Source organism: Athene noctua, chromosome 5, assembly GCF_965140245.1.
Source record: "Athene noctua chromosome 5, bAthNoc1.hap1.1, whole genome shotgun sequence".
Lineage (NCBI taxonomy): Eukaryota > Metazoa > Chordata > Aves > Strigiformes > Strigidae > Athene > Athene noctua.
In genome coordinates this window covers 30,595,577-30,622,921 of record NC_134041.1, presented here as the reverse complement: position 1 = coordinate 30,622,921, position 27,345 = coordinate 30,595,577, and the positions used below count along the sequence as shown (strand labels likewise).

At 42.1% G+C, this 27,345-nt stretch overlaps 1 protein-coding gene across 4 annotated transcripts; it reads right to left on the bottom strand.

The window, feature by feature from the left end:
- Window positions 1–1,163: 1,163 nt before the first annotated feature.
- KLHL20 (kelch like family member 20) lies at window positions 1,164–27,209 on the bottom strand. Of its 4 annotated transcripts, none has more exons than XM_074906899.1 (13): window positions 27,099–27,185; window positions 26,168–26,395; window positions 24,828–24,888; window positions 16,898–17,471; window positions 12,460–12,618; window positions 11,222–11,316; window positions 9,954–10,069; window positions 9,323–9,506; window positions 7,990–8,133; window positions 7,659–7,792; window positions 6,835–7,043; window positions 5,123–5,229; window positions 1,164–3,088 (listed from the first exon to the last, which is right to left on the bottom strand). In XM_074906899.1, exons 3-13 carry the CDS (start codon window positions 24,848–24,850, stop codon window positions 3,004–3,006), a joined length of 1,830 nt encoding a protein of 609 aa, XP_074763000.1. In that variant the 5' UTR covers window positions 24,851–24,888; window positions 26,168–26,395; window positions 27,099–27,185; the 3' UTR covers window positions 1,164–3,003. The 4 variants fall into 4 exon arrangements, with proteins under 4 accessions (XP_074763000.1, XP_074763002.1, XP_074762998.1 ...); XM_074906901.1 differs by lacking the exon at window positions 26,168–26,395 and adding an exon at window positions 25,020–25,054 and having other exon boundaries at window positions 27,099–27,153; XM_074906897.1 differs by lacking the exon at window positions 26,168–26,395 and having other exon boundaries at window positions 27,099–27,209.
- Window positions 27,210–27,345: the final 136 nt, after the last annotated feature.

Genomic DNA, 27,345 nt, shown 5'->3' with positions numbered 1-27,345 from the left:
CCTCATTAAATATATACTTATAGGGGTGCTTGTCTTCCACTCTAGCTTACCTGACTAAACTACTGATTGTTACTTATTAAATAATTGTGAGCAGCAAAACTTTAAATTCTGGTTTCCTATACAACTCACTTGCCATGGCTTCACACTTATACAGCAGCTCTAAGGTCTGATGAGTTTGTGCTGTTACCTTTCCCCTAAGCAGGGATTTCCCTTCTTTGCCCAGCCACATAATTTCAGGATTTGTCTGCTGTCACTGAAAACATTCTTCATTCTTCTCTGCAGCAATATTGAGATGAACTAGCTGTGCAAACATGTAACAGTAACATAACTAACTGCATGCCTAGTTCCTAATCTACTTAATTATTTCTAGAATCAGCCAAAGAAACATGCACTTTTTAGTTTTTATTAGTTGAAGATAGATTACTTTTGCATGTAAATGTTGCAGTCTGCTTAGCTGCTTCTACCAGGGTAAGAGTTACCACTTCACAATCTTCTGAAGGTCCTGACAGCTCAGCAGCTATTTAAACTATCACTTCTGGTGCTTTAGTTTCCTTTTATGAAACATCTTAAAGCTTGCTATCTTGATTCAGAGGAACACTGGGTAAAGCAGGAATAGGAGGTCTGATGTAACTAGAACCTGTATTTGATTTGAAAACAGGACTGTTACACCCATGACTTAGATTTAAATCTAATGCTCAGCTCTTTCCAAGAAATTTGCATAAATAATTTCTAAAAAACTAAATGCCCATATAGCTCATTTTAACTTTTTCCTTGTCTTAAGAACACACAGTGGAATATGACTATGAACTACAGCCATACTCAGCTTTCAAGAATGATGCTTTGCTATGTATGTGTGGTATCTACTACAGCCTAGCTGTATTGCTAGAATGAAAAGCTACTTTTTTTTTTTTACATGCTTATCTGCAAATTGGGGTATAGCCCTCATCAACACTGCAGTTACATGAATAGAGCTAGATCTAGCCAGATAGTGCAGATGCTTTCTTCAGAAAAAGCTGGTCCTGAATGTTGTGCTTCTAAGTGATTGAGGGTAACATTAAACAGCAGAGTTTTTATCCAGTTTTAGTTGGACTGGTACCTGCAAAATATACCACACAAACAAAAGCATCGTAGACGACTTTCACCCAAAGGAACAAACAAAGAAGAGCATAGAAGAAATTTATTAAGATAGCACTATTTATACAAGTTACTCATGCTAGAAAAAAGCATAAATGATACATGTAAACATTTGTTTACAGAATACTTGTTTTCCTTGTAAAGGTGCAAATGATCTTCATATGTAAACACAAGAATACCAACCTTTAGGGGAAAAGGGGCTTTTAAAAAAGTTCTAATGATCCATTTATTACTGTAATTTTTATTATATTCAAGCACATTAAAATCTTGAGTTACATGAATCAAACTATGAAGTTAAAGAACTTAAGATGTCAGCACTGCCTATTTCATCTCAAGAATTTACAGTCCTCTTCCTCTTTTAAAAATCAGATTTAGTAAGGTCCAAAGTTATTATCAGGTGCAAAAGGGCATTCTTTCATACCAGATAGAAATTACAGTACAAACCTATCAGAACCTTTGAGTCTAGAGTCCCTCATTCCTCTCCCCCTATCCTGGGTGCCTCCACAGTCATTTAAACATGACAGTTACTCACAGTGCCAGAAAACAGTCCCTCCCCTCCAAGCTCTTTAATGAGCCTCATACCTTTCCCTGCTCTGAACCAACACAGGCAAAGTGCATAAGAACAACGGAAAGGGAGGGTACCATCTCATCAGAGTTTTACAAGAATTCTAAGGACACAGACAAGGGGCAGGAGGGCAGCTAACATGATGCTGGTCTAAGCTTTTTTCAGTAGGAGCTGGCTGCAGGTCTGCTGTTCTAGCGAGAACCTGAGAAGTGAGTGTTGATCTAGGCCAGTCAGAATTAACAGATAATACCCGCATCCCAGCTTCAGACAAGAACTGATATCTAGCAGAAAACGTGAGAATAAGGTTTTTGTAAGTAAGCAACAACTAGTTGTTTGCAGGTTCATATACAGGGGAGGGGAGAGACAAAAGCTGAAATTTAGTACCATACACTGTACAGTAAAAAGGCATCATTTGAAATCCTTTTCACTCTCACTCTTTTTGGGCACTTCACTGATTTCAGTTCATAGATAAGAGTTCCAGTTCTACTTCTTGCCTCCAGCAAGACTGAAAAGATATTCAGGGCACCCATCCTCATAGCTGTCCTGTACTCTTAAGAGACACCCTAAAACATACCACAAGGGTTGGAACCACAACAGCTGGCAGGACACAGCCCTGCCTGAACCACCAGCGTGTCAAAACTCAAATCACACACACATATACATATATATATAAAATACATATATATATATGCACTCATATATGTATATAAAAAGCCAGAATTATCGCTGTGAGCGATATAAAGAAAATACATGGTACAAATTAAATGAAAAAATAAATATACTCTGTGCACAGAAAAGCTTCTGTGCAAAGGTGGCACCTTGCAGGTCAAGTACTTTTTTGAAGCTCTCTGTAAATAAGGCAGAAGCAATGTTTTCTGTATCACTTTCCTCTTTCGCCCACCACACAGCTGCCACATCCACTGCTCACACAGCAGGAGGAAAAGCAGGAAACCCTCCTCCTTGCCAGACTCCCAGCATAGCATGTAGTCTCTACATCATCATTGTTTACACTACAATAACTTTTACAGTTTGGTTTATTCAAAAATGTAGACTATTTAGAAAAAATACGGACATAAGCAACACCTCTACTTTTGTCCAGCGGTTCCCTGGAGTCTGACAACGTGGTCTCCCATTGGGCACACTCTCACAGAAGTCATTTTTATAATTCCATAGAAAGAGTCACCGGCAAAGAGTTACATTGGATCTAGACTGTGCATACTAGAGCTGCAAAGAGGTCCAGTGTCAACAAGTCTCTTCAGTTTTTGCAGGAATGAGAACCAAGGGGTCTCCCTCCCTCCTGATGCTTACCATATATGAGATTCACAGTGTGTCATTTTGATAACACCTACTCCTCCTCCCAGCCGCCGATAGTTCATCCCACCATACAACCTGCAAAGACAAGGTTTCACTGGTCAAACTGGTTCACGTCCTTCTTGGAGCTACCATGGGAAAGACTGAACCAGCCCTTGTGAGCACAATTACACCACTGTTAACCTCTGGTTAAAGCAGACAAGTGACAAGCTGGGTAGCAGCCATTGTACATACTTCCAAGGTAAACAGCTGTGTTTGCTCATGCCTCTCAAAACAGGCACTGCTTGTTTTGACACTGCAGTTTTCTGTTACTCAAATAATGACTTGCTTTCTCCCCATCTGGTAACGTGAAAGATAAAAGAACTTTGCAGGCTGTAACTGACCTTGGGCTACATTCTGGATAACACAAGAGCAAGGATAGGTTTGCTACTTACAATTCAACTATTTTATATTTCTAATACTCTAAATTCAGCTGATCCAACCAAGATGTAACACATCCCAAGCACCATCTGTTTCTCCAAAATATGTTACTTAAATGCTGCCTGTATTTCACATGGAAATCTGAACCCTATAGACTCCAGCATCCTACTCACTTCAGCTGCATATTCCTCTCTGTGTCACTGAAGTTTGCTGGCAGAAACAGGAGAAGAAAGTTCTTCAGACAACTCCTGCCAATGCAATTTGTTAAATCCAAATTGCACTGGAAGCATTTCTCTGTCAGTCTACACAAATAAAATCATTCACTGAGCAAGAAGTTCAGCAAACAAAGAGTAGACCACAGATGTTGATCAGCTGTATCAAACACAGTAGAAGAAAAAACCCACAAGCTAGTACCTTGAACAACCTCTTATACTTCTGTAAATGCTAGCCCAGGCAGTAACTCCTAACTCTAGACATCTTACTACTGTTAATGTCACTGGAGGCAGGTGACACCATTCAGTTAAGGAATATGAAGTAGGTATTATTCTCTACTCAACTTTTTTTTAAGCAGGTCAAAAGGCATCGTCCATAACTCAAACAAGGGGACAATAACTCCACTGCTGCTTATGACAGCTTATCTCATAGGGAAAGGGTTAATCTACTAGTGTTACCAGGCTGGAAGGAATAAGGACATTAATATCTATTCCCCACCCCTGCCAGATTACTAAAGCAACAAGAATACAGATAGGAGCTTGAAATTTAATACTAATTAAATTTGTGAGTGAATACACAGGCAATTGCTTTAAAGTGTAGTTATGACTAGAAAAGAAATAGAAAAAATAGCGGCTCTGCTCAGTATGTGGTTCTGATCATCTATTTCATATTATTTGTCTCATAGAAGATCAGCTGAAATTCTTCTAATTGCTGTCTTGCAGATTTAAAGAGGAAGAACATCATATGCTCAAAGTGTTCTGTTTCAGCTCCTCCAAAAGGATCTGAAAATCAGAGTCCCAGCTTGAAAGCAAAAAATGAGTAGGCTAAATTCTACATCATGACTGTGAGCTCCTTCTGCTAAGGGCAAGCTTAACTTTAGTGGGAAGCAGAAGAGACTCGGCCTAAAATAAACAGAAGGGGTGTATCTCTCTCAATGTGGTCCATTTTTCTTGCATTCAAAAGCAGCACTTAAACCAAACTAGGTTTTGGTATGACCTTTTGCTTGCTACCCAACAAGCCTGCTAAATCATTTATTTTTTCTAGGTCGCAATGACCTACCTATACACCATTTTCCTACCTGCAAAAGATGCCATGAGACTTTATTCATTAAGTGTTGGTTAAATCTGTTGGGATACTCTGATAGAAAACACTATGGAAACTCAGTCCCATTTTACTTAAAATGGAGTCAGTGGCTGGAATTACACAGAAATCTTCAAGAAAAATGTTTCTCAACTGCCACAGTCAGACATAGGGGTGACACAGATCAACGTCATATTGGGTTATTTATCAAAATGTGATTCTCTTTCTTACGCTTTCAAGCAAGCCAACAAGCCACAATGTGAATGTTATGCTGACTACCATACCTAAGTTCTTTGCTATGGTGTAGGGCACATTTTAGTCTGGCTGGGACAGCTCCAGTTGGGTGGCAGCAGCTCCAGCTGGAGATCACTATTTGATAGTTTCACAAACTTAAGTTACCTCCATGTGTTAGCATCTGGATCAAACACCTCAATGGTCTTCAAGTATGTTGTGCCATCAAAACCACCCACTGCCATCAGCTGTCCATTCACCACTGCGAGGCCAACCTGCAAAACAACCACCACAGACAGCGGCTACTTACCTGGGATGTCCTGAAAAGTCAGGCCATGAAAAGAAGGGTTAAAATGAAAATATTAATAAAAGGATTTAATAACCATGTTTGGTGAAAGACCGTCTGCAGTAGAGGGATTTTTTTTGGGGGGGAAAAGGTCATATAAAAGCCTAAAAAATAACTAGACCTGAAAAGTTATCTCAAAACAGAGAACCTCTTAAAGAAAAAGCGGAAGATTCCCCTTATTACCAGCTACCAGAACTAGAACTGCTTGAATGATAATAGGCACATAAGAACCTAAGCCTTTATCAGCCAAAACTTACTATGTCCTGCATATTCTCCACCAAGTGTGACATGCGTGCGCCAGAGTATCTACCTACAAGCCTACAGCCTGAAACACTTACTTAAACTGGGAGAACCATATGTAAGCCCCAGCCTGCTCCTCTCAGGCTGGGGCTTGGACCATCTGTAAAAACCTTGGCCCCCAGCCCTTCTGCTAAAGCACAAAACTCTGAAATCTCAAACAGTTCTGTGGTTTAGGAAGACCACTTCCAGTGAAAACATCTTGTGGCGTATCAGAAAAGAGATGACAAGAACACAGTGCAAAACGGTCCTTGTTTTGGCTTTGAGGAAGTTAGAAAACTCAGGAGGTCTGCAGATATAGATGCATATGTTTAGCATTTTCTACAGAAAGCAAACAGAGAAGCTGCTCCTGAAAAGTCAATGCCTAATCAGTAACTAAAGAGGACAGTGTTGGACAGTATACTATATGCTTTGAAGATGGAAATACATATTCTCTTGCCTCCAAAACCAGTAGTTGCTCAAATTATGATTCATACTCACCTCACCAGACACTGAAATACTAGCAGACAGAATTAATTCACTCTTTACTATATAATCCAGTATCCAATGATAAATATTCATAGCATTTGCATCTGCCCAAATATGATGACTACTTTAAACACTATGTTAATCTTTTGTTCACAGGTCTACAGAAAGCAGGAAGATTAGCAGTAGATGAGAACATGCTGTCACTCCCCATACTCACAGGATTCAGTGAAGAGAAGCAACACAATAAGTGAAAGCCCAGAAACCCTCTTCCTACACACATCTCAAGATAATGAAAAGACTTCGCCAGAGGTTTGCATCTAAACACTAATGCTTGCATCATTTCCCAGCTCCTTCTTCTGGACAAGTATGTATGTTGACCTTCTAATTCATCCAAAGAGACTCAGGTACTAATTTTGATGGTGTTCTCTAACAGTATAATCATACTAAGCATGGCTACATCACCAATTAAAAAGCTAAGGACTCCTCTGTTTCAGACCTACACAGTTAACTCCATATAAGGGACTAAAACTATTTAAAAAGACCCTCAAATCTGACTCCATTTCCCCATTCTCAGGCACGTTAAACAGCTGTCTGTAGCATGACATCTACCACTTCATTCTCTTGTCTTGCTAAAGAGCTTTGATTTTTTGCAAACACAAGAGAGGTGAAGGTACAGAGGAAGCAAGAGAAAAAACCTCACCGGATGACTCTCTACCCTATGCTCTCACCACATGATTACATACAGACAAGCAAACCAAGCCAAACTCACTCCACTCCGGCGGGATGTCATGGCCACGACAGGAGACCACTGATTGGTTCGAGGGTTGTATCTCTCAGCACTGCTGAGCTCTGTCGTATCATCTCTGCCTCCCACAGCATATATCATGTCTTGGTATACTGCACAGCCCAGGTGCTTCCTCCTTGTTCCCATGGGTGCAATTGTGTGCCAGCGATTCTCCTGGGGATTGTAGCGTTCCACTGCAGAGGAAATGACACACCTTTGGACAACAGGGTTGGCAGGCAGTGGGGGCTAGCACTTTTAAACCTGCATCCCAAGTACTGCTCAATCTATAAAGACACTACAATTTCCACACACCAAAAATACAATGAACCAGTTTGTCATCTCTCACTCTAATGCTTTTCTTCTATAGAATGCTTGCTATTAACTCTCCTGTCTCCACCCTACAGAGTTAATCATATACAGCATCTTCACTCAAGGAGGAACTGGCAGTGCTATGAACTGATCTGCACCACCATCTTGCAGCAGTTTTATCTTTGGCACCTTCCTTCCTACAGCAGAAAAGAACTACTGCAGGAAGAAAGACATGCTTGCAAACTGTTACACAACTGATCAAAGTACTGTATTCAGGACACACTGCCAAATGCAGCATCAAGAAAGAAAAAACCCCACACAACCAGTAATGGGGCTCACAAGTCTGGAGAGTGAATTACTGTATGAAAAAAGTCACATTTAAAGAAGAAAAAAACACCATGAACTGATCATTAAGATACTCAACAGTCATCTGGGGACACTATGGACAAACAGGACCATGACAAGTGCTGACTGCAATTAAGGGACAGCAAAATACATACCAGTATTGAGAGGAGAAGTTCCATCAGAGCCTCCCACAGCATAAAGGAAGCCCCCTAGCACAGCCACTGCAACTCCCAGGCGCCTGGTGCTCATGGAAGCCACTCGAGTCCATTTGTTTTCTTTGGGATCATACCTGGCAAAAAAGTGAACATAGAAGCTTAGTAAAGCGTTGACATGTTCACAAAGGGACAGGAAGACTGACCTTATTCTCTCCAAACAAAAATCCCCATAAGATTTGTACAGTACTTGCCTCCTCTCCAGCTCATGTGCACTTTCTAAGATACTCTCTTCTCCCTGTGCCCCACTTTTTATTTTTTAATTAAAACGTACCTTTCCACAATGTTGAGGCAAGAGACACCATCCTGGCCACCCACAGCGTAGAGGTAGCCTCCAAGAACTGCTACTCCAACACTGGTCCTGCAGGTACTGGTGGGGGCTACATCACTGCTCCACTGATTGGTCTTTGGATCATACCTAGAAAAACACAAACAGCACGAATTGCTTGTCTAGGTATGCCTCAACCTCTCACAAGCTTGGGAACTACTAAGGCAGCAAAACGTGCCTATCTTGAGCTTAAACTGCAATGCAGCTATTTTGTAAGTTGGATAAAACCCCCGAAGTGATATAATGCATCCAACATATGTTATTCCAGGGATGTTCAAACTGCTAACTGAGATGATTCAAGCTGAAGATCAAAGGTTCAGGTTCATAAGAGAGCAGGCTACCAGGGACTAGCTGACATGGTAACTTCGATCTATGCAAAGAGCAGCAGCCAGAGTTACTCTGCTATATGTTCTCTGCACTTTACACAAGAACTCAGCCAACACTGGAAACTGCACTTCAAGATTAAAAAAATGAAGGAACCAGATGGACTTGGGAATCCAGAGACTAGGAAATACGGTGCACAGCAGAAAAGTGCAGGACATGGGACATGTAAAGCTAGGGTCATGATTTGGGAAGCTGGGAGTACGCATGGAGATATATGGGAAGAAGAGGAGGCTTTAGGAGGAAGGAGATACTTGTATAGCTCATAGGATTTGTTACAGGGCCGAGATTCAGAGTACTAGGAATGATCGAGTCATGTGGCTTTTAGGAATGGGGATTGCCATATGCAGCTCCCAGAAATAGGAAGCCTGGTAAAGCTTGTTTAAGTCTTTCACAGGTCTAAAACTGACCTATTTTCCTTCTTCTGTATAAGTGCCAAGGTTCCTTAATTCTCTAGCTACCACTCTGCAATAAAATTCCATGATCTTTCCCTCAATAGCTAAGAAATGCTTACTGTAATCTCACCTTCCTCAACAATGCTAAAAACAAGCCAGCAATTGAGAAGAAGGTTAACCAGGATCATCATTCCTCCCATCAATTATACGCAGACCCATCTCTTATTTATGCCTTCCTTATACCAAAGGCTATGTCTTGTCTCATTAAGCTGGGGATAACATGACACAAGCTGTTATGCATGAAGTCCTAGTTCAGCAGTAAGCCAACACAATATTGAAGGGGTATGCAAGGGAGGAGAAAATGTAGATAACATGTTAATATAAATTTCAGATTTTCAGCAGAGAAAGAACACAGCTGACAAAAGGAACTCATCTTAAGAAGCTGCACCCAGGTTTAAACATTCAGAGTTCACATTTTGCACACTGGCCTTATGGAGACCTACCTTTCTACACTGTTAAGATAAGAGGAACCATCATGGCCTCCCACAGCATAGAGGAGGTCATCCAGAACACTGACTCCAACACCACAGCGTCTTTTGCTCATGGAAGCCACCATCCGCCACTCATTGGTTTGAGGGTCATAGCGCTCGACACTGGAGATTGCATCCCCACTACACCAGCCCCCCACTGTAGGAACCAAACAGAAGAAATATTGTCATAACAACACACTGAGCTCACATACTGTATATGCACCTGGTATAAATATTCCCTCCAGACTTTGTCAGCCTTAACCCAGTAGCCCCAACTCTGAGGATTAATACAATACAAGTTTTGACAGAGTGCTTAGGGATATGCTGTAGTTGGGAACTGTCAAGTGTTAGGTCAATGGTTGGACTGGATGATCTTCAAGGTCTTTTCCAACCAAGATGATTCTGTGAAGTTTGGAAGTACTGTGGTGTTTACAGCACCAAAGAAATCAACCAATTAAGAAAGTGTAAATTAACTCAAACCTCCAAATATTACTGCACAGGTCACTTCAGAAATACGTTGTGAAGACTGGCTTTACGGGAACACTACCAACAGAACACCCAGACTTGGAGTCTCCTGACCTAAGCTAGCAGGAACTATACATACCTGCAAAGAGCACTTCTCCACAGCGGATGGGTTTGCGTGGTCTAGTTCTTGGTCCCTGCATCAGTGGCCGCTCTTGGGGCAACAGCAGATAGTTTTTAGCTTCATCCACTAGATCCCTGTGCAAGACAAGAAAATATTAATTCCCAAAGTTCACCTGATTCCAGTCTCAGGAGAAGGTACAAATCAAAACTGATGATTCACAAATCGTGTAAGTGCACGAATAGCTCTAGTTAAAACATACACCGTCACCTAAATACTCATCAATTGTTTACAAGTCATTTACACAGTGACAGCAGTAGACCAGTATCAATATTTGGCCAGAGTTAATAACAGATATTGCTTGCTATAAAGATGGATAAAAACCGACAAGAGATTTGTCAGACTTACTGTGCAGAAAAAAACAACTCAGTCTGCCTCAAGCTAAAACTTAACAATCAGTTGTTTTGTCTAGGAACAAAACAGGCGTTGAAAAGCACACAAATACATAATACACACACATGACCAATAGATGGAGATAGTACCCTTCTGATGATTATTTTCTCCATCAGCTCTGGCCAGCTCACACTGTCCATCCATTCATGACTTGCCACCTGGACTAATCCTAATATTCCAAACCCTTGAATAAAACAAAAAAAGAAAAAAAAAAGTCCTCCTTCCCTCTACAAATATGGAATTCCCCCAGTATGAATGTTTATTCAGGAAGAGAACAGTTTAGCCTAACCCCTGAACTTTTTTACATTAAGCACAACAGAAATTGTGTGCTTTATAGAACTCCGTAGAACCAGAAAGGTGAGACTCATACTGTAAGAGGAGGAAATGACAGTTTCCCTGCACTAGCACTGTGGGAAATAGCAGAGTCTAATCCTGGGGTCTGATTCAGTTGTGCAGACTTTTCACATAGAAAAACTACTTTAAGTCCTAATGAGATCATCAATGGCATGCAAGTGGTAAGCTGTAATGAAAGGCCATGACTAGAGCAACAAAAAAAAGTGAAATGGAAAACAATACACTGAAGGGAATTCTACCAACAGTCAAACTGTGCAAAATTCTCCATTTCACTGAAAACTTAAAAGAACAAAACACACTTCTAGGGCACACTATTGACTATTATGCAAACAGAAAACACTTTTTCTTGCCTCTCTCTTCCTCCCAGTTGCAAAAGAGGAAACTGTGAGATTATCACCCATTTACCACTGACAAATCAGCACAGTTTTAGGGAACTGATGCAAATACAAAGAAACCCAATTCTGTAAATCAGTGAGATTTACCGGCATTCCTCATCACTCTTAATAAGCGGATCAGAACCCACTGTACCCACAAGGAACTTGGGACTCAGCAGGGGTAGGCGGACATGCTGCAGGACCTAAAACACAAAACGTATAAAGATAAACCACATACACCCACAGAGATGCAAGAAGCCAAATGGAAAACAATATTGGCTAACCATTTTTTATAAAGAGTTCATAATTCCTCTGGGAAACACACACTGTCATTTACATATCCAAACCCTGGCATTTTAGCTCATCTTATAGTACCTTTCTTTCCCTTTTCGATATACCAATTCAGATACTCAGAAAAAAAACAGTCTTTGAAAGAGGACAATCCACTGAATCTATTAAGAGCTGAAAACAAGGTCACAATTGAGAACTTTTAAAAAATTACAGATGTTAATACATTTTCCTGAAACACTAGTTTAGTTAGAAGTTTTATCAACCATTTAGCTCTCTTAAATGTGAGTGGTATTGTGCAGTAAATGAACAATAACAAATAACACGCCCTTCACAATGGTTTAGAATTTAGAGGCACAAGCATGAGGGGCCTAAAAAGGCAAACAGTTCTAAGAACATTAAGAGCTACCTTGAGAACAGCAGGTTTTTCTCGTTTGGTTTATTTAAAACAATTTTCAAAAGCTTTCCACTAAATAAAGCTGCATTTAACATCTATTTCCAAAGCAGAAACACTGAGGCAGGCAGACTGACTCTCACTTCTTTTGATCAGAAAGCCTGAGACTTCAGAGGCTTTCCGGCTGACAGCTTTGTCAGAATGGGTACTTCTCTGTGAAGTGGCTTGGCTCAGATGAAGCATTGTATTTCAACAAAACCATTCTGACAAGCTCCAGTATAAGATCATGAGGGCTGAGGCATAAATCAAAAAACAGAGCTTAAAGATACATCGCAAACGAAGGCATGCTTTTTTTTATCCACTACGTTTTTCACAAAACACTCAAAGTAATGCAGACAGGTTTGTCTGGACAGACTACTGGAGTGATCTAGTTTGGCAAGTCCTACCTGGAAATAATTCAACAAAGCCCCTATTGAAGGCTCCAGAGAGTACACCTTCCAGCCTAGACGAAAGGAAAGCGCAAGCTGCCTAACACAGGAGGAAGTCAGAATTACTGTGGCTTTGCATCCATTCAGAACTGTGACACTGCTGTGGCACCACCATCAGCCCTCATTACTCTTCCCCCAGATAAAGCAGTCTCAGGTGTTACTGTACTCAAGATTACCTGTGGCAGCTGGGGTCTTCTTTCTTGAATGCTGTATTTCACCCAGGCCATCACTGCATTGAACACCTGCTCTTCACTGCGAACATTTAACTCATCACTGGATATAATGTCTATGAGCTGATTGGCAGGAAGCAGCATGAATTCCTCACTCTCCATTACCTGGTTAAATGGAAAGAAAAAACAAAAAGAAAGTAAGGACAGTGGCCAAAGCACCACCAGAGCCATTCACCACTCCAGCACTTCAGTGCCATTCAAAAGGGGAAACAGTCCACTTGAATTAGAGTCTAATGGGCTGATCCAGTGAAGTGCCAAATACCCATCAGTTTCGATGTCAATACATGTGAAGGGTTTGCTGCACAGAGCAGAATGTAGACCCTAGCAACACTAAGACACTTTTAGATGGGGATGCAAGTGAAAGGAAATTTTACACAAAGTTTTTGTACGACGCTTTTAAAGGGTTAAGCCACAGAACACACTGATCAGGTTTTAAAATGTAGGAAAAGCAAAGCCCTTCTTTAAAAATCAGTTCCTTGTTCACCATGTGTAATATATAAAGCAGAAATAAAAATGTTACAGAGGTGATAAATACGTGACTGAAAAGTGGTATCAGAATAGAGGCTCTATTCACAAGAAATCCAAAACAGAGCACAAAAATAAGTCTCAGAAACAGGTTACCAGAGGCACCACAGACCACAGAAAGTCTTCCTGAATGCCGATTTCTGCCAGAACAGAAAATACTTCAGGAGAGGGAGATGGGACTCATTTGATCCTGCCTCCTTCATTTGCTCTAAATATATACATAGAGCATGCACAAGTCCAGATGCACTTAAGAGGGAATCAGAGCCTCCTAAGGCCCTAAGGACTGATCTCTTGTAAAAATCAAGCTACTAACAATCTGCAAACACGTTAATTCCTTCAGTACCCAAGATAGCAGCCACTGGAGGAGTGCTCACACCAGAATACATGTGAGTCGGTTTGCAATTGCCTTGAGAGGTTACAGAGCTCACACTCAACCACATCTTCTGCACAGATACCAGGTAGATAGGAAAGATGCAAGAATCAAAATAAAGAGAACTGCAGAAATGGTTTGATTGGTAACTGCCTGCTTGGCTTCCCTACAAGCATTCCCAGTTTGTAGCCTGTAATCTGAGAGGTTCAGTGACAGAAAAAAACCTGAATATTGGCTTGTCCTTATCATTTGCGACATTAGAATTCCATGACTGACTTTATGATTTGCAGCGCAAATTAAAGAAAAACATATTCTTTGACATGATCACCTCAGCAGTCAGCTGTGCAGTCCTTTTAATTACCTAAAGAAATTACTTAAGAGCCCTGAATAAATACACAAAAATTGCCAAGTTACTGACAACAGAAAATATTGTGAAAAAAGAACATAACAGACAATGAGATCAGTTACCAGATTTTGGTTTTGGATCCTGTGGGTTTTCAGAGGCACTAAGAGCCACAAAAGTTTAGCCCACACACTTCAGCTTTGGAGTAAGAACTGGGTTGGTCATTAAAGATTTTTATCAGCATTTTTCCATAGTCTCCCTCTCATCTACATAGACTAGCTTATGTCTAAACTTTACCCTGACAGTTTGTAAATGCAGCCTCAGACTCTGAAAACAGATGCTCTGGAAATTAATGAGTCATCCAGACTCTCCCCCCCACCCTCAGAAAACCCAATTGCACAGATGGCCTCACAAAACTCAAAGTACTGGAAGCACCTCTGCAAACCAAGTTATTACTACTATGCAACTTGTTAGTTTACACAGTAAAACAAATAATTATTTAAAATGCTTTAGCTTATTTTGGCTTAATTATCAGGACACTAATAATTACCTGACTAATACTAATGGTCTATTCGACAGACTTGATTACTAAAGAAAAATTGGATGGGCTTCATTTCCTCTGCTTTTACATTACTGCTTTTACAAATATAGATAGAATAAGTGTCAGAGTATACAATATGGAGTGCAATTTTTGTCTGTTGATAGAAAGTACAAGTTGTTCATCCTTAGGTATATTGTTTCCCTTCACACAGATGTCAGAGATGAAATAAAAAAATACAAAGGCTGTTCTTGTACAGCAGAGTTGTTAATAGAACCATTTCACATTACATGCACAAGATTCACTAGGGGTTTTAGGCAACAAATTAAATTGAGGGGAATGGAAAACTTAGAAAAACATTTTACCAAGAAGTTAATGATGTAATGCAGCAATACACATAAAAATTAATGGAACTAGAGGTTAGCACAGCAGAGGACATGAAGCAATTCAAACTGCATTCAAAGTAACTGCATGGGTTGGCCTGATGCCTAGTGCTTAATATTTTACATTGCCATTCAGGAAATTCCCATCTCATTTATTTTTTCAGCTTGGAGGAACCATGACCATACAGCCTCTGCAGAGGAAGGCACAGTTTTTATCAGTTCTCAGCCTCCACGATGGAGGATGACTGAACAGTCAAATCACTGACTTCCACCAGGACCACCAATCCAGACGGAAAATAATGGCAGAACAGAACACAATCCTAACAAGCAGCACCACTAAGATTGCCTGCAGAGAAGCAAAAGAAGGATTGTTAAGGATGAAGAGCTGCAAAACTCCCAGGGCACTGAAAGGGACACCAAAATCTGCCCAGGCCAAAGAAAGAGTGCTCCAATCTAAGCAATTGTTTTCCAGAGGCCATGATTCAGTTAAGTCAATTATAATTTGCATCATCTTTGGAGGAGGAGAATGTTTTCTCAAGTCCAAAACTTTTGTGTCTGTGTGCTTTAACAGGGATAAGGAAGACAGAAAACTGTCTTCAAGGGACTGCAAAAGAAAAGAACCCCATAGCAAGCAGCTCTTAACAGCCAGCTGCATGTATTAATGCTAAAACATTTAAACCCAAAATTGTTACGCTGTTAAAAAGTTATTTAGAGGCTTGTAAGCATGCCCTACTCACGTAATAACAAGAGCAGCACAGATCTAACCATTAAAACGACCAAGCACTGAAAATAAATGACCATCTGGTTACCATCCTGCTCCCAAAAAAATATGCAGAAGAAATGCACAGCAAGCACAGAGCACATGAAATAGCCCCCTAAAATGTAGGACTTTTGCGAAATCACAAAGTTCTACAAAAAACAAGCTCTCATCTTAAACAGCAAATTCTGTTTTCTAGTCTTCAGAGTTAAGAAAGATGTATTTAATTGCAACTTTTAGATCAAACTGGTGTCATGTGTCTACAGTTAGATATCAAGTATTGTCTTCAACATGTGCAAGAGTCAAGTTCCATTATGTTTGCTTCTGCTCGTATTTTTCTTAAGTACTACCTGACTGAAATAAATACAATTCAAATCTGTTTACTGCAGGGGAAAAAAGTCAGCAAGCTGCAACCAATCACAGTACTTAAATACTGCTGCTTCCCTGGGGAAGCTAAATTAGCATCAGGAGTCAATACTGGACTTACTCCCTTTGGAAAGGATCTATCTGTGAAGCAGGTGGAAAAAGGAGATTTCTCCGCAGCAGCCTACCTGTTCCAAGGGACAGAAGAGTAAAGTTTCTGGAAGAGGTAAGAAACACATCCCTCTAGCAGGGGAATAGACCTTCATGCCAAGCACACTCCTAGAGAGCAGCTGCTTCCAAAACATAAGAAAATTTTTACCCTTCCAATCACGGTTCAAGAAAGATACCACTTATGTGTTGGGCTCCTTTTAGCATCTGGGTGTAATAGTTAAGTAAAGACCCCCTCAGACTACTGCTCACAGAATCCTTAAATTATTAGGCTGATCCTTCCCTGAACCAGTTGCTGGCAGGTTTTTTTCCCCAAAAACCCATCTAGGACGAATTAACAAAGGAAGGCACTTGAGCTGATAAAGGTCAGCTACAAAATTACACATCTGCATTACTTTCAAACAACTTGTGCATAACATAATGCAAAAGCCTAGTTCTGTTACAGGAAGGGAACTGAAAACTCCATTGAGGCAGCTGTATGCTCCCCCATACATCCAGTTTTCCAGTCCCCAAACCCAACATCAATTTCTTTTGGTTCTATTGATAAACTGCACTTACTTTAACACCCGTCTCCCCTCCAATTGTGTCAAATTCTGAATACGTCTGAAAGGGGAGTGGAACATCACAACATTGTGCTGCCACATCTGATTCAATGCCAAACTCCAACTACACGTGCAGCCTTGTCTTCCACGTAGCACATGCCACACAACTTTAAGAGAAGAAATGCTAGGATCATATACAAACCACCAGTACACAGTTCCACAAGTACCTCTTCCCTCTTTCTCCCCCACCTAACAGCTGGCACCCATCACTATTAGGGCACACAGCAGATGTAAAGGCAGGATTTGGAAAGAAGCACAAAATGAGAGCTGCTCAAAGCTCTCCCAGGACACGTTCACACATTTCACACCATGACTCCAGCACACCAGCATCTTACCTCCTGGAAGTTATGCTGTGTGAACTTGTCAGCAATCCTCAGCAGTTCACGGCACGAGTGAGTGTCAGCAAAAGCTCGGATGCCCAGGCAATTGGACGGGTCCAACTGTCTCTTAAGGAACTCACAGCAGGCCTCCTGGATCTCGGCCAGCTGGAGAAGGCAAGCAGCTGGCAACAAGGTCTGGACATTTCCTTCTTCCACAGTGATCTGAGAGGTGTACGCAAAGTCAATCAGCAGTTCCATGGCCCTTTCGTCGATGTCTCTGATCACCACTTCTGTCTGTCGAGACTCTGCCAGCTCCCCAGTGAACATGGCTCGGAAGTAAGGGCTGCAGGCTGACAGAATCACCCTGTGGGCATAGATCTTCTTTGCACCAACTACTAGCACCACATCGCACAACTCCCGGTGCTTCCGAAGAAGATTGATGACTTCCAAAGTTTGTCGAGGGTGCTTGTCAGAAATGTAGGGCATGCGAGCAGGCTGCGGCACCCCTTCTGGCAGTTTGTTAGGATCTCCGAGTGTGCAACGACTAGTCACATCCATTACGGTCTCTCCTGGTCGAGTACTGGTACACCTGCAGCGGAGGAAGCCATAAGATAGGGCCATCATCAACTAATTTATCACCCACTGTCAGCCAAAGCTCTACAGCTCGCACTGATTATGAGCACAAAGCCAGCAGTGCCTGTAACTCCGTGCTGGAATGTGGAAACAAGCACGTGACCACATGAAAGAACATCTCAAACCTGAGCGCACCTAGAAGTAAACAAATGCCAACTTGCAACAGGCTTATATTTATACCTTTTTTTATATCCTTTCTATGACACACTGCTGTAATACCCAACTATACATACATGTTTATTAACTGAACTTCATAATAGCCTTGTGTGGCAGAGAAGTATTATCCCCATTTCACAGAGTGACACAAAATGGAGAAGATTAGCTAAGTTGCCCCTTGTTACTTGAGTTTTCTTTGACAGAGCTGGAGATGGATTTCCACTGCAAAGAATTCCAGCTGCATGATTAAACCACACTTCTCTGTTTTTTCTACCTACATTTTTGATAGGGTCACTCATCACTGATATCTGAACACACTAAACTGCCACACAGACTTCAGTAACTTCAAATGGCCTGCAGACTACCATGAGTATTTTTCAGGTTCACAGAATATCCACTTAATCATCACCCTTCAGTTATTTCTGAATTATGGAGGCTTCTGACTCAATCTACCTTCCCTGACACATTTCAAAAGAAGGTTAATCTTTCCCAGGAATGGCAGACTAAGAACTGCAGAAGGCAATTGGGATTATCAGACCAATCATGAAAAAGTCAAAACAATCAAAGCACCCATGACTACTGGCCTACCAAAAAAGGAAGAAAAAGTCAAGACTAATTTTACAGATGAGGAACCACTTGAGAAAATATAAACCAAATTTCTGGCACAGAGTAAGAAAAACATACTATCTTCTCAGCTCCACATGCAACATTCTAGCTATCTACTGTCCTTTACAAACTTCAGGTACCTTTCCTTTATCTCTTGAATCCCTGAGCAGATGTCAGCTCTGCTGCAGCTTAACTACCCCACTGCACAGCAACATGACAACGCTGACAAATCACGCTTCCTACCACGTATGCTACTAACTTGGGAGAACGGGAATGCAGTATTGCCCCCAGCCCTTCTGCAGTTCTGCAGGGATGAACCAAGATGACACATCTCATACCTCACTTTGCAGCAATGTCTGCCTACACCCCAGGCTTCACTATCACATTATGACTGAAAAAAATCAGTGCTAAACAAGAAAGAATTAAACCCAACTCTCTTTTCAGCAATTGGACTAAATATGCAGATCTGTGCACATGTAACTGAGACTCCATTTTGCATGTTTCAAGCATATGTGAATTTCTGCCACATCATAGACACAATTATTAAAAAAGATGCATCATCACCAGTGACATATCAATTACTATGAAAACAAAGAAAATACAGGAAGCTATCCCTACTTCAAAGGAAAACCATCAATTAGAGCAATTAAAGCATACTGAACAAAATATCAGAACACTGATGACCGAATTATCCAGCAAGTGCACTGGCTGTTGGAGATATACTGAAAGACCCAATACATGCTATCCATTCCCAGCTTCTCTGGTACACTGGCATTTGTGAACTGTCACTAACTCACATTTTGTTCATATCAAGAATTGAAAAGAAATCCAACTTTGCTTTGCCATTTCTCAATGTATTTTGCAGCATGCTTGACAAATTAAAAAAAAACCAACCAACTCACATCTTTTCCTCTCATTATTATGTCAAATGCACTTTCTAACCACAGGGAAACCAGCCTCTTTGCAGTAGTTCGAATTATTCACTTGCATTTTAGCCTGTTTTCCCATTGCCCCCACACCCTCTCCTTGATCATCATATTCCGATATTTCAGACCATTACCTCTTCCTCATATCTTAGTTACACAGATCCAGCTGGGTCTCCCCTCTGTGTTTTGCTGCTTGCTCCTGTTCAGCCTCTGCACCTTAAATGCCTTGGTTTTTTACCCCTACTCCATCTTTTTTACATCCATCACCATTTTCCTTTTCAGACAAATCCTTCTGCTGTTATACTGCCTCTTACTCTACTCCACTCACTCTTCTACCTCACAACCCAAATTCACCTTGTGGGGTTTGACAACCATTTTCAAAGCTCTGCCAACCTCCCCACAAACAATGCAACCAAGCTCTTCTCACAGAAGCATACATGCAGCATATGCAAACTTAAGTTTAATGGTACCCCCACAAAAACCCCAAGAAACCTTAGCTAAAGATTAATTTACCTAATTGGCTTCCTTTCATACTCCTTAGCATTAAGGCCAGAGGGTAAATCATTTAATTCCTCTACCAAGAGATGGAGAAAGGTGTTGACAAAAATCCCCCTGTAGAGTCTAGCCCTTGCTAAGCAAGTCAAATGGATTTTATCGTGCATCAAGGGTTTCAAGGTATGTCAAATCAATCCCCGAGAGAGAAAAAATAAAAAAGCTCTATTAAGACACATGCTACTGTAATAATTTTGGACAGTTTGTCTTGACCGGGCTGTCAGTCAAAGCATCTAAGCACAGAACAAGCATTTTTAAAATAAAAACCCATTTTACATGGGTAATCACAAGAGACAGCCTATGTCCAGGACAGAACCTCCTTTGGGAAAGCAGAACCCCTGTTTCACCTACAGACTTTCCTCAAAGATAACCCCCACTAAAACCAGCCCTAAAATAGATCTCAAACAGCTTTTCAGACTGGCACAGATTCTAAATACAAAAAGATTAAATTAAGGCTATGTGGCCACAAGGAATACAGTGTACCTTGTCAATCCTACCACCCAAGACTCTTTGCTGACACAGAGCAATGGGGTAGACCATCTTATGCCATGTGGTTAGTCCCCCAGATTCAGGCAGATTCAGTCCTAGTCTTTCCTAGCCAGGACAGAATAGGTTTTTTCGGCCCAAATGAGACTCTGATGAACACACCTTTAAATTAACTGAAAAGGAGTCTGGTTTGTAAGTACTGAAGGCATTCCTGCATTGTTCCATCAGCACTTATCTGAGTGCCTGCAGTGCATCCAGCCTCCTTCCTCCAGGAGAAAGTGCTGGTTAATGATTGAAGAAAATTGAACGGATGGAAAAAAGAGTAATAATCAAATTAGCACTCCTGATTCATCCATAACTTATCTCTAGGTAATGCAGAAGCTAGTAATCAATGGGCTTGGGAATTTCCATACTGGATCAAACCAGATGCTTGATGTTAAGCACTGTGGGTTGCTGCTATACACAGGCACAGAAGTGTGAATTAGAAGGACACCGTCTGATGGCATGTGTCTCCACAAGGATAATAATTTAACTGCATTATGTGTTCATTATGCATATGTATGCATAGAGAATGAAATGATGAGTCAGTATCTTGGAGGTATGAAAGACAGAAGGCAGCACTTGATTCTCACATGGCAGGCTAGCTGCCTCTCCCCACCCCCCCAAAGCTAAGAGCTGCTCCTGAATACTCAGGATAATTAAGAAGGGTTGAGGATTGAAGAGGAAATATGTATGCAAGGATAAAAGATTCATACTCAACTATGCAGATATTCTGGGATTAGCTTCCATCAAAATGCAGGGCTGGGGAAATCAGCAAATACAATAGGATTAAGAAAGGGCTGACAAAGGATCAGTTTTTGTAGCACACTGCTGAAAAAGTACAAATGGGAACACAGGCAGACTGCAGCACCAAGTCAGCTAAATAAATAAATTGCTCTGCCTCCATTTTATCCAGCTATGCCAGTTCCCAAATCTTTATTCATTAACACAGGCATCCTCAGAGCTTATAGCAGCTTCTTTCAAAGTTCAAAAAAATAGCTAATAACACATACCTAAGAAAAAATTCTCTCCAATACTGTCATAGAGCTTCTTAACTTTGAAGTCAGTGGCCTGTGTTTTTTTAAGATAATGTATGTTTTAGCATGAGATTACAAGCAAGTTTTAACAGAGTTCAGCAGAAAACAATAGGCTGACCTACGACCTATGAAACATAACAAGTCTCACCACTCAAAATATTGACTGAAGTCCAAAACCATATATTGCTCTGGTGGATTTCAGAAACAACAGATTTTAGTAGCAAATGAAAATAACATACCAAACCCGTAGCAATTTCTGTCAATGCCTTGCTTTGAATTTAACACATACACAAACAAAACATTTCCTATACTCATTATAAAACTGCTAGAACAAAGATCTTTTGATTTGGCCCAGCCAAAGGTGATACCTTCAGCAACAGAAGTGACCATCACAACACTGTCAACTAAATAAATGGAAATGCTTTACTGTGGCAATAAATACCCTAGGAATTAGTGAAAAGTCTGATTATTAGTAAAAATACCACTGATTACTTTTCTTATCTAGCCAGCAAGGCTTAGGTTCTCAATGAAGTTGAGTTATATAAACAGATAAACCTGACTGCAATATTATTTTACATTACTTAAAAGGAAAACAAGGTGTGTATGTCCCTATTTACATTGTTTAGTTTTTCACTGACAAAGCCCAGAACTCAGTTTCACCAAGAATGAGGATGTCCACACTCTGAAAAATGAGGCTGTTACTGCTGGAATCTTCCAAAACCTTCCACAGCCTTTTGCAGTTTGCCTTGGGCAAGACCTATGTCCAGGCAACTGGTTAACTTCCTCAGTGCATGCAAGGGCCCCAAGTGCACTATCAGGACCTGCAGCTCCTCTCCCTCAGCAGGGTCTGGCTGTGCTCAAGCCAGCTCTGATGCAGCATCACTGCATGAGAAAGAGCCAGCTGAGCCTCCCCACTTTGCCTGGGAGCTGCTCAAGGCCTTGTGCCTGGCCTGAGCTATGTCAAAGGCACATTTGCACCTGGCTGTGTACCTCATGACACTGATCTGCTGAGCTGGCTTCTTGGCTTAACCTCAGCCCTTCCTCATCACTACACACTTGCCTGATGAGTACTGGACTCTTGACTGACTCCGGCCATGAGCTCTGCTCTGCCCTCCTTGCTCGGGTACTGAGGGACTATGCCCTTCACTGGAGAGGTCCCCTCTGCCTTGCTTTTACCTTCAGCAAAACAGCATTCTCTTGCTGCTCCTGACAGTGAGAAAGAATAGTCTGCCCCAACTGTCACTTCATTTCTAATGCAGAATAAATCCTGCTTAAACATCAATGCATTTTCTCTACTATAACCTTGACAGGAATAGCTGCAAGTCCTTTCCTGTTCAAATTGTATTTCCCATCCTCTGAATGCTGTACACACTTTATACCAACTCTGCGTGTTTACTAACTAACAGTATCAACTAAGTCTCACTCCTCTCTTCTTGCAGTATCTAACAGGACTCTTGCATGTGGTATTAAAACGGCTGCAGAGCCCCGAGTAAAAGGATAAAAGGGCTCTGCCATCTGCTTAACTGGACTTCAATGGAAGATCTGTGAGCCTGAAATCCAATTGGGAACCTTTTATAATTTTCTGCTAAGACACACAGCAGAGTAACAAACAGAAATTTTAACAATCCACACAAAGGCCCCTAAAACATGCAAGCCTATACCAGAACTGAAGTCCACAGCTCACGACAGAGCCACACTTGTCAGGCTAGACCGCAGCAACACAATACATCCAGGCACAGAGATGAGCTGAAAGGTTAGTTCAAAAGTAAAGCCATGTAAGTATATCAAACATGTTATCCATGTTCTACCCTGACTTGCCAGAGAGGGAGGGAAAACAAAAGGTACTAAAAGGTCTGGTCTGCATCCAGTATCCAAATAAAATTTAAAAAGAAAAAAAAAAAGCCTGAAGTGCCAGGATTAGCACTACAGTAGAAAACCTCTAATTCTTCAGCCCTGTGATGCTGCCCATCACTAAAACTACCCAGTTTGAGTGGCAGAGCTTCCATGATAGCAGGTCGAAGGCCACAAACCCACAGATGACATAGAAACTTCAGTACTTTAATTCTCTGCCTCAAGTCGACATGCAGAAAACAGAAGACAAAAATAAATTTAGACCCTTTATTTTTCCAATAGAAACAAGAAAAATAAGAGAAAACAAGAACACAAGTCAAGCTAGTCAGCAATATTATGTCATTTTGCAAAAACATTTTGATAACTAGAATACAATATAAGAACCTGAAAAGCTGTGGTTTTACATTGCTTAAGATTTAAACAGTCTCCACTGTAGAAGACTAAGATGGAAGAGAGTTCATCTGCTACTTAATCCGTCTTGGAGAAAGAGGAGCTCACTGTAAAAGTCACATAAGGCTCCTCATTGTCTAAACCACATTTATCTTGGCAAAAATATTGAACAACACATAACTCCAGTGATGCCCATATCATGTCCCCAGGTTTACTCATTAACTTAACGGAAGCAGCAGCACAGTCTTTTTGCTGCGCTTGAGGGGTTCATTTAATTAAACAACGTAGTGCCACTTTTCAAGGGTTTAAATGACTTTTTATTTCTTAACTCCTTCCACAACACAGAACACAGGCTAATGGTTTCTGCAAATGCTATAGCTAGAAGTGCTCTATGTATTAATCTATGGTTAAAATTCTTTGGCTTTTCTTACATGACTGTTTATAGAATTACCAGTAACAAAGGTTCCCCACTTTCAATATCCTAAAGAGCGCAGACAGACTAAGCAATTTGCATGAGGTTTTTTTACTTCATTTGGAGGTGTAGAGCTTCAGGAAACTCTGCTTCCACACAGGCTGTATCACATACAGAAATTTATCTGATGGTAAGTTTTGCCATGGGATTGCCATTGGACAGTGAAAAGCAACTAGAACTAGCAGACAATCCTGTTTGCCAACCCGTCATTGTGCTGATTTACTTTGACAATTTTTTCTCTATATAACAGATAGTGTTTCTGACATAACCACAGCAAGAACTCCCATGAATTAAACTACAGCTTCATCTTCAGCTCATTAGAACTGAGGTAGCTGGCATCCATAATTAGAAAAAGAAATCTTCTTTTCACCCAAGACCTCACCCCATCAAAAGGGCTAAAGTCCTTTAGTTAAGGGAAGAATAATGCCCCTTAGAAATCAAGTTCAAATTTATTCCCAGCAGCTTCTTTCACCCAATTTGAATACCTAAGTAATTAAATACTGGATTTTAAATATGATAGTAAATGGGGGAAGTAGGAAGTGGGGATGGAGAATTATAACTTGTCTTCCATAGTCTTCCTAACAGCATATTCATTTAGAGACATCTGGTCTTGTAAATACTGAAAATTAAATACATTTAAGTAAGGACTAAAGATGAATGGTTTATATTCTAACTCTCCTAGCCAGGCCTTTAGAAAAAAAGAACAGAAACATTTAATGGTCTAGGCACTTATGAAACCAACTCATATGATTTATCGTATTTGGATAAGAGAAGAACAATTGTTTTTCATATCTTACCTGCGCATTGGCTTTCCGTCCATGCACCGTGAAGAGAAACCTTCACCCTACGCTTCAAGACCTGATCCAAAAGAAGAAAAAAAAAAAAGGGTGATATTCTGAAGCAAGAGAACCTTCTTTCCTATCTTCAGTCTGGCTCTAGAACAACAGAACTGACCACATCCACGTACTAAAACACTTTCAAGCTCTTACCCAGCCGTAAGATTCACAGCCTAGATTAATGATGTCTGGATTGCAGAGAATAAAGCAGAAGAAAATATCATCATCATTAAAAGTAATTTCACCACAGATGCATAATGATTCTTTAGACAAGTAGAACACACATCATAAAGTCAGTAAACTGTCTGCCTCCCAAAATCCTTAAAATTGTTCTACCAAAGGAAAAAAAAATCTCAAGTAACAGTGTGCTCGCTCTCACTCCTTGGCAAGAGCCAGGAGGTATCTCTCCCTCGTACATTTACCAGAGATTTAAGGCAGGCTGGCACCTAACAGCACAGTGCTGCTCAACAGCTACACTGCAGAGCCAGAATTCGATGTAAGATAAAACTTGTGTCTGGAAATTGAAGATAACTATGTGCCCCAGAGGTAAGAGGGATGCTAATAATGGTATTACATCTGCAAAGATTAATGATGCTGCCTGATGCTCACTACACTTCCACTCCAAATATTCATTTTCTGAGAGGAACAACAGTCGCAAACTGCACAGGCCTTCCATATTCAACCACTAACTTCTAATTCTAATGTAGATTAACCCTTTTCACAAGAGCATCACTCAGCCCAATTTAATTTTTAATGACTATTCAATTAGGAATAAATTTAATTCAATCACTAACTAAAGCAGTAAGTCTAACTTTTTGTTACATATTAGAAAAACAGAAAGGCGTTCTGCTTCCATATTTATATTCACAGACTTCTCCCCATCCAGAAATGAAGTGAGAAGTGGGAAACCAGTGAAACTAGAGGAAAAGCAATGACAGAATGAGACTGAATAACAAACAGAAGTAGCATTTAAATACAAATACTTAAATTTAGGAAGAATAAAATCATTTTTGGAAGACTGTGATTGTTAGACTGAAGCCTTGCGTCCAACCACAAAATATTTTTGGCACAACTGAAATTAAGTTACAAAATGGCTATAGTTTTATTTGGCTACATGAAGAGGCACCTCATTTTATATGCAACATTCTCTAGGCACATTACCACAGAAACACAAACAGAGCACTTGGCCAATTAATGAAAAATAAGCTCAGACTTGCTGTCTGCCACAGTTGCAAATTACTCAAGTTCGTACTTCCTGCAAATAAAGCAAGACAATTCCTCCCGGTTAGGGCATCGCATACCGATTTAAATCCGCCAAGCCTCTCCCCGATCAGTCTCTCCCCAGCAGCTGGGGTTCCCTGGCGAAGCCAGCCTCCTGGCCGGCCACCGCAGCCAACACCAGGTGCCCCACCGCGAAGTAGCATCTCTGCGACTGCACAACACACGCGAAACCCCTTCAGAGCACTCTGCGCGTGCTGGGAAATGTGGACGATGCTATTCTTAGCCCCCTCATCGCATCAGATTTAATCCTTTAAAAATCCACGTTAGAAGTTGTGAGGAGAAGAAAAAAAAAAAAAAAAAAGAAAGGAAGACATTTCTGTCCGAGGTCTTCGATATAGTGTTCTCCTCGGAGCAGCAACTAGGTGGAACGACGGTTTTCCCCACAAAACGTGGCGCTGGCTCCGGAGCACCCGCATGCACAAGCGAGTTCTCCGAGGCGCGGGGCTGTCTCCGCGGGACGGCCACCGCTCCCCTCCTGCCCCTGCAGCCCTCACGCCGGCAGCCCAGGGCCCGCCGCCAGCCGACCGCAAGCGGCAGGCAGAGCCGCGGACCCCCGACCCCCTGGAGGAGACCGAGCCGAGCCGAGCCGAGGAGCCGGGCGCGCTCCCCCAGCCACCGCTCCCGCCCCCCCCCTACCCACTGCCCGGCCCCGGGAGCGGAGGGCCCAGGCCGCGCTGGGCGCCGCGTCCCGACGGCCTCCCGAGCCGGCGCGACACACGCCGCCGCGGGCCCTGCCCCGCCACCCCGGCGGGCCCTGCCCCGCCACGCCGGCGGCCCCAGGGCAGGGCAGCGCAGCGCAGCACGCCCGAATCGCCGCCGCACTGGCGGGGGCCACGGGGCCAGCCGGCAGCCCCGCGCCACAGCGAGCGGGCAGCCGCCCGCCGCCCCGGGAAGCCGCTCCCGTGCCCACCGGCGCACGACAGACGGCCCACGCCGCGCTCGCTCTCTCACTCGTTCGCTCGCTGACGCCGGGCGCGGGGTCGCCGCCGAGCCGCGGTCCCGCAGCAGCCGAGCCGAGCCCACCCCGCGGGCCCCCCCTCAACGGCAGGAAACGGCCCGGCCCCCGCCAACCGCCGCCGCCGCGCGCCGGGCCGCGCCCGCCCCTTCCGCCCCCGCCCCGCGCCGCCCTCCGGCCGGGGCCCGGGCCCGCCCCAGGCCCCTGGCGCGGCCTGCTCTGCCCCAGCTGCCGTGCTGCAGA